This window comes from Atta colombica, unplaced genomic scaffold, assembly GCF_001594045.1.
Source record: "Atta colombica isolate Treedump-2 unplaced genomic scaffold, Acol1.0 scaffold12, whole genome shotgun sequence".
In the NCBI taxonomy this organism is placed as follows: Eukaryota; Metazoa; Arthropoda; class Insecta; order Hymenoptera; family Formicidae; genus Atta; species Atta colombica.
The window spans coordinates 2,332,360-2,340,802 of record NW_017259206.1 but is presented as its reverse complement, the minus strand read 5'-3'; the positions used below and the strand labels follow the sequence as shown (position 1 = coordinate 2,340,802).

General features: G+C 31.0%; 1 protein-coding gene across 1 annotated transcript; it reads right to left on the bottom strand.

The window, feature by feature from the left end:
- Positions 1–630: 630 nt before the first annotated feature.
- On the bottom strand, positions 631–6,617 carry LOC108694222. Its single transcript, XM_018203590.1, has 4 exons — positions 6,540–6,617; positions 5,947–6,134; positions 4,762–4,869; positions 631–766 (listed from the first exon to the last, which is right to left on the bottom strand). Exons 1-4 carry the CDS (start codon positions 6,615–6,617, stop codon positions 631–633), a joined length of 510 nt encoding a protein of 169 aa, XP_018059079.1.
- Between the last annotated feature and the right edge of the window lie 1,826 nt (positions 6,618–8,443).

The window sequence follows — 8,443 nt, the reverse complement described above, 5'->3', positions numbered from 1 at the left end:
AAACGTGAGAACAAAATAACGACTTCAACACGGAGCTTTAAGGATCAAATAACGTGATGTAACAAGTAAAAAGAATATATACACAATGAAATCTTCGGCGCGAGAACATGAAACAAAATTATAACTTTATCGCAGAATCATCAGCATAGCATATAATAGCATATAATATTACATATATTTAAATTTTAAAAAGTTGAGGATTGCAAGGCAAAAAAGAAGTTATTATATAGCGTATTATATAGGTATTTTATTTAGGAAATAATGTATGTTTTAACATAATACATTTTTATACGCTATTTACAATGTAATGTATGTAGATAATATACATAAAACATTTGCATCCAGAAAAATATAATTCTAAGTAAAAAATATTCAGATAGAATAAATGAATGAAAGTCATTATAATTATGAATAAAATCAGTTCTGCATTTTTCTTGTTAAATTTTCACTTATTGGTTGCTCGATATCTATAAAATTCTTAATTAGTTCACGTTTCTATTCAACATATGTGTAGTCTCTATGTGAATCATCGAAATTTCTTACAGTGTCAAGATTGTTTCCAATGCCGGTGCAATTAGGCTGTTTACTTTACGAAAAAGGCACGGTAAACTTGCGACGATTTTTCAGGAATCACGCGAAGACTCCAATCAAGTCAAAGAGTCCCAATGGACACTGTGGTTGGTACTTGGAGCAGTTTCTATTGCGGCCAACCAGCTCAGCTTCGAAAACATCTCGCGACAATCCCTCGTGTTTCGAAGTACTCGGACTGAAAGCAGAGAATTCTCTAATATAATTAAATCACAACTTATTGTCTTTCAGTACTTACAGTGACTTTTTAGAAATAGTAAACATTAATTAGCAATTTATTAAGAAAGAACAGAATAAAAGATAATATATTTTTTTAAATTATTTTAAAAAGATTTCTCAAAATTTCAAAAAAAATATCATGATTAAAAAATATTATATTATCTTTTAATTGAGAAAATTTAAAAACTGCTTTTTGAAACGAATGGGAATGTATTTCACCATCATACGAAACCTAATGGAATCACTGCATTAAAGACGCGCTGTGATTAGCCAATGGTTTTCCTAGTAAATATTAAATTAATATATTATCTAAATTAAAAAGAATACTTTTATACAAATACTTTTTGTTTAAAATAATATATAATTTTTTTATGTTAAAAATATGTTTAAAATATATTTGGGTTATTATTATAGTTTCTTTATTTATAAGGTGCCAGTACCTGAACTGCAACTAATAACGGCCCAGCACTGAATTAATTGTAAAACTTTTTATAGAGAAAGTACTTCTTTTTCATTTAATTCATAAAGAAGATATAAAGATTTTTAAAGAAGATAAGAGAAAGTAATGAACATTATTACCTTTTCGCAATGTCGTATGCCCTAACAATTAAACACTTACAAAGATTTTAGAAAATTTCATGTGAGGATTTTTCTAAAATGCTTTTATCTTGATTCTATCGAAAATAACGACGCTATCTTTGTAATCTTTTCCAGCGATTGAGGAATTTAGCCGAAAATTTCCATCACGAATCACGTGCACGTCCGTTAACGTATTCTTGTACATTCGCGAATAATGACTCGAAGGAAAATAGTATGGATTTCTTTTGTAATCGAACGACCTTTATTCATACATCCTTTCTTGACGTTTTTCGCTTATAAGTCCCGACGGTAAAAACAACTCCCTCATTTTGCATGGCAATCGTCATTTCGAGAAAAACCGATTTCATCGATTCAATTTTTATATCATCTTTTGTTACAGCGATACGATCGGTTTATTGGAATTTTATTTCGACCTCTCATCTTTTTTTTTCTTTCTTTTACTCTTCCTTTTATGTGAGTCCACCTTCTCGATGAGAGACGATAAATCTTGAATATCTTGCGTGCTGGAAAACGAACCGAATGAAAAATATTTCCCTTCACGATAATGTTTTGCGAGTTTTTTTCCGAGTTCGCGGGAGTAAAGTTGGATTCCAGGATGCGTCCTGAAATATCCGATGGGTGGTATTGCTTCGTGCTTTCCGACCTCCGGTCGCTGAAGTGCCGGACGTTTCAAAAAGTTTATTACTGGTTTTATAAAAATTTAAGAATGCTGTGCATAACTTTGCGATTTCGTTCTTGTACAAACCGAATGAAGTTAATCGGCATTTCTTACTAGAAGAAAATAATGAAAAAGCGCAGTATATATAACGTGTTTACCAAATCTTCCCTCCAAACTGCAACGCAGAAATTATAATATTAAATGAGAGAGAAATACAAGAAATGTTCACCATTATTGTATTGAGAGATATTATAGACGACTATTTCTCTCGCCGTTGTTTATTTCATCACTACCTTCTCTGGTTTCTCGAGACTTGTCGATCGACAATTCGCCAAGAAAAATCTTTCCAGAAGCGGTAGTTCATGAAAAGAGATACGGAATTCCTTTGTAATTTCGAGTTCCTTCTGGGAGTCAAAAAAAGATGAAGACACATCCGAGCCGGATGTAATAACGCATCAACGTTACCAAGCAACCTGCGCTAACAATGAAGACATGAAACTCTTTGTGTTCTTTCTTTTTTCTCTTTGCTATTCTTACGCGGATGAGCGAGAAACCGCGCATTGTCGTTATCATCGCCGTAACGCGATGATGCGAGGAGTTGCGTATCTCATGTCGGGATACAAAAATCTTAAAGAGACGACCATACCGTTCTCGTCGTTTGTGTACCTTGTATGCTGCATCTTCCGCCCCAGATCCGAGAAAGGTCGTTAGTAGAACTTGCTCTAATGGCTAGATGAGAGGACTAATGTTCGAGGGATCGAAGAGTCTCGTCTCAAACTGTGGACTTAACCGTGAAATATTTTATACGAGAAATAGTTAAATATTCTTCGGCGAGTTTCAGTTCATTTACATGCGTTCGTCCGCAACGAGACATTGCTCATTTGCATAATAGGACACAAACACATAGAACGCGAAAATAGAAGAGCTCGCGGCGCACCAACATTTTGCAGACGAAATATGCGATTCATCAACGTATTATGCAATTGTATGCTGCACGTAGGTGACTTTTCGTTCTTTCGTCGCGGTGTCGACAACGGCGACAATGTCATTTCGCCCGTGGGTCTATTCTTTATTCATACGTTCCTAGTTGGAGAGCTTATTCGCTTGCGAGGAAGGTCGAGCCAAGCGGATGCGCATCTCTATATACGATGGGCGAAGGTTGCTGCGAGGAAGCCAAATTTGCTTTTCCATGGTGCGTATCTACTCCAATTTGCAACGCCTTGGAATACCGCATTTCCGGAAGAAAAAAAGAAGCCCGCGAACGATACTCTTATTCCTCCTTTCTTTCTTCTGTTTCTTTTTGCAGAAAGAGAGGAAACTCGCGTCTGCATTCTTTGGCCCGTTTTACACGTTGGTTGACCGAACAATATCGTGTAATGCGCGGGGAAAGAAATTCAACCGTGAGTTTATAATCCAGGTTTTATCTGTGAAAATGTTGTATACAAATCTTTTTATATGAGTTCTTTCCTAAATAATGAAGATATTGAGACTTGTTTTTAAAAAGAATTATTCCTTTGCTATTATTATCAAGCTTTGAAAAACGTAATTTATTTTTAAAAAATATAGCTATATTAATCTTAATTTTAGACATCATATTACAGGAACTGCTAGGATTGGGCATGTATTTGAAATAGTTTTATTTAAAAACAGTAAGTTTGTAAGACAAATTGTATTTTGTATTTCAAATACTAAGATTGACCGCAATCTTATTATTTTAAATTACAAAATACAAAAAACTTTCAATCTTTCGATTTTAAAGATAAAATACATAATATCTTTATGTGTTCTGCTGAAATACAAAATACAATTGTCTTACATTTGTATTGCAAATATTTTTAAATAAAGTATTTTAAACATGTCCAATCTTGACCACTGCGATATATAGTATATTCTGCATCCAATTTGATTGTTTAATAATTTTCAAAAAGAACATATTATAAATTTTTTTTTCAACCAAAACGTCAAAAAATAAAGAACATACACTGTTCTTATAATTATACTAAATTTATAATTATACTCAAATTATACTCAGTTTGAGTTATTTTTAAATTCTCTAAATCGTCATTGTTGCATATGTCGTTAATTTAATTAAAACAATGGAGTTAAACAATTTAACTCAAGAAAATTGTTAGATTCGACTTAAATTTAGTTTGTTATTTACTAAATACATACGTTAATATAATAAGACGATGTTTACTTTGAAACTAAGTACAGAAATGGATTGGACCACATTTTGGCAGATGGAAATTAAGAATAACAAAATGTTATTTTAATTCAAGAAATTGATTTTGCCTCCTTTGATATTTAACAGTGTAATAGTATCAAGCAAAAGTATCTTTATTAATAAAAAAGTTATAAGTAATGGAAAAAGTATTGAAAAAGTATTGGAAAAAGAATACCGGATATACTATACCGAAAAAAACATTTAAGAATTAAAGAGCCGAGAATTTATGACATTTTTAATTTTTTCGAACGTAGAAGTTCATCAAAGTTTCTCTCTGCGTTCTTTTAGTAACAATAAATAATTTGCTTCACTCTGGCGTCACGCACTATCTCTTTAAAACAAAGTAATTTGGAACTAAAAACAGAGTTATATGAAAAAGGATAATTTTAATTGTTTTAATTAAATAATAATATTATGAATTTATCATAAAGTTTCGGCCATTATTATTAATAGAATCAACGATGAAACTTACGTGAAGATCACATGCATGATGTCACCGATCAACCCATTGTGTTGGAGCGGAAACTCCGAGGTTTCGCAGATTGCTCTCAGCAGACACTCCCTTCCGGAATACCCGGAACTATGGCAAAAGGAGAAAAATCAAGAAAAGTTCACGGCGAGACGCGGAATTCGAAGGAGGTTGAGAAGGAATAAGAGAGAAAATCGCACGGCCTCGGCAACAACTGTTTATTTTGCGCCTTACGATTCTCTAAATACCAGATTGAAGGTTCATGTGCATATGTAATTGGTAGGTATCTATGTATATATTCGCGTCGGACAGTGTAATGCAATTCCCAGACGCTCTAAACTCTTGTAAAATGAAATTGGGAATGCATTCACCTCGAATCTCTCCGCTGATTTCCTTTTTATTCGCCGCCACAGCGTGGTCTAGGTAAAACTCTTCTCGCTCACAAGATCAACATCAATTTAAATGTAATAATTGATCGATTTTAATTACATCATTTATGCCAATTGGGTGATTTACGACATTCTAGTTTAATGATAACTTGTTCAACGATAATTTTTATTTAGTTTGTGGAGGTCTATTATATCAACATCAAAATATCAAAGTAACGAGAAAAACGAGCAAAAAATTGTTAAATTAACAGTAAAATAATATATTTGAGGTACAACATCAATAAAAAATCTTACAAATTAAATTAATATAAATTAATATATATTAAATTTTAATATTAATATAACAACTTGCTTTTTGCTCGTTTTTGATTGTTTTGATTGTTTTGGTTGTTTGATATTTTGCTGTATCAAATAATTGAGCGGTTTATATTATTGCTATTAATATCAGATATCAAATATTAGGATAGGAAGTGTCAAATGCGATTAGAGAAATGAGGAAATAGAAGTGATAAAGTTTCACCAAGAATGTATAAAGGCAATCTATTTTTATTTATAGTTCGCGATTGCGTTTGTTTTAAATTTTGTTATATTATATGACGACAATATCAGCAAATCATTTAGCAAACGGTTAGATTAAATATTTTTAATTTGAGAAAGCACGAATATCTTACGATATTATAGAACAGCTCTTCCGGAATTTTAGATTAGGTGGAACATGAAGTAAGGCAATATGAAAGGATTATCCACGAAAGGAAGATCCACGTGCTCGTAATGCGCAATTATTTGTTTGCGAACTTGCCTCTCAAATTTACTTTCCAGAACTCGATAAATTGTGGCTCTCTCGATATTCCTCTTTCTCCTTTTTAGTCCCGTCCAAGGCTCGAGAGATGTTATGTTTGGCGGTAAAATGTAGTTAGCCTCGAAGAAGTAAGATAGTGAGATCGAACTCAGAGGATCCTCGAGTGGCACCGCGAGAGCGACGAAGATCTGCAAGAAACGTTAATCGCATAATCGCCGCACGATTTCATTTCTACATTGGACTATTCTCAGAATTGGGAAAGTTTTAAGAGAACAAGATCTTATTTTCTCTCTCTCTCTCTCTCTCTCTCTCTCTCTCTCTCTCTCTCTCTTTCTTTCAATCAAGATTCTAACAAAGGCAACTTAATATAATAATAAAAAATGTCTGAAGAAAGACAGAAATATATATATATATATGTTCAAAAAGCTAATTAAAATATGTTAAAATGTATTAAATAACAGGAAAAATATATATTAAGTAACAACAATCACATGTAATTATATTATAATTGTAATTATATTATAATTATATTATAACTAACGCAATTTATTGATACAAAATGTTAGTAATATTTTTACATATACAATACTTACACCCATATTACTATTTTTTGGAAATGTTAGACTTCTAATAGGCCGATGTAAAATTTTTGCAATATTCGAGTTTGCCATCTTTGTTAGCACAAGATGCGACGTCAGTATCAAATTAAATACAAAAAGTCTGCAATTCAATAAATTCGTTTTGAATTAGACATAAATGAAAATTCGTTTAAATAAAGTAAGAATAGTTGAATTGTCGTTAATTTTTTATAACGTTGATATGTGTTAGTCCGATTATCTCGTTTGTTAATTATGCGATTGATTCTTTTTAAGAACTTTTTAAGACTCTTGTTATTGATCATCATTGGACACATGTTTTTAACATTATGACTTTGTGACTTCTCCGATCCATGGAAATTTTAACATTCAGTCGAGCAGCTGATTGGGAACAATTTCCATCGGTTTCAACGTATAAATCCATCGGAAATGATTAACTTACTTTATTTTCATTTTTACTTGGTTTTTATCGTTTCATTTTACTACGGGTTGCAGTATGCGATTATAATAAATCTGAAGATAGCTCGATCAAGAAGTCGAAATATGTAATTTTTTATTGTTGTAAGACATTTTATATGTTATCATCAAAAATTTTTAGAATAATGATATCGAGAATAAGTATTAGTAAATTGACATGTGTTTAGTAAAATTTTACTGTTTTTGATTCTTATATGTTCTTTACTTATTGTTAGTTTTATTTGTAAATAAATTACTATAAACATACATTATTATATCATACATATAAAATTACACAGATACTGTACTCTTTCTTTTTTCTTTTGTCTATTTCATCTTGCAATATTTTCTTCTTGTTCGAAAGTTAATAAAAATTAGGCTAGTATTAGTCAAGTTTATTAATTTAGTACTTACGCGATAAATAGAAAAAATAGAAAAAATAGAATGAATAGAAAAAAAATTGAATTATCAAGCTTACAAGATTTTCTTTGACTGGCAACACATGGCAGGCGGGATTCCTTTAAATCTGTAGATTTCAGAACTTTGTATCGATTTTAGTCACAGAAAAATTATTTTGCGATATTATGCAGAACCGGTCTGCAAGCGTCACTCTGTACAGTTATGACTGATGAACGTTAATCTGGTGTGTATACACAAACCTTTTTGTATTAGTTATGTTGCTATTTCCTCGAACGGGATATTGAGCTGTCGAAAATTTTACAATTATTATAACAATTTCAATTATCGTAAATGTTAAAATGAAGAAAATTTTTTCTTGACAATTAATGACATTATTAATGACAATTAAATTTTTTAATTCGAAATGAATCATTGAGTGAACTTCTTTCAGAAAATTTTTATTTTCTGAAATTCGAAAGTACATAATATTTAAATAAAAAAAAAATCGCCATTAATAATGAAAATAATGTAATAACAATGATAAAATATTGTAATGCATTTGCATTTAATACAGGTAAAATGTTTACAATGTGAGCCACGTATATTGGTGCGTACATGAAATATGCATAACGCACAAGGAAAAAACTTCACAGCAAAAAACTTCACTGATTCAGCAAAAATCTACAGTCGTAACATATAGACAATCAATTTTTCTATGTTAAAATAGCAAAGTTGACAGTTGAATAACATTAGCGATTTGTTAACTATCAAATCTTTTTAGCTATCGATTGAATTCGCGTAGCAAATATAAATAGGTTTGCTGTACCACCTAATTAATTTTTTTTCCGTGCAATAGATACAATTGTATATATCGCGTAATGAATATTTAATTTACGCACCAATTTCCGCGGAGGTATTTTATTTCTATTAGATTTATTCTTGAAGATAAAGAGAAAGATACTAATATTACTATTTTATTTTATTTCAATTTTTTATTTAAGATATAATATAATAGTGAAACAAAATTCAGTTTGAATTTTCTAGAT

Coding starts and splice junctions, on each gene's coding strand:
- LOC108694222 (XM_018203590.1), bottom strand. CDS start 6,617: ATGGCAAACTCGAATATTGCAAAAATTTTACATCGGCCTATTAGAAGT. Junction 4,870..5,946: donor CTGGAAAGTAAATTTGAGAG/GCAAGTTCGCAA, acceptor CTTTTGCCATAG/TTCCGGGTATTCCGGAAGGG. Junction 767..4,761: donor ATCATGCATGTGATCTTCAC/GTAAGTTTCATC, acceptor CTCTGCTTTCAG/TCCGAGTACTTCGAAACACG.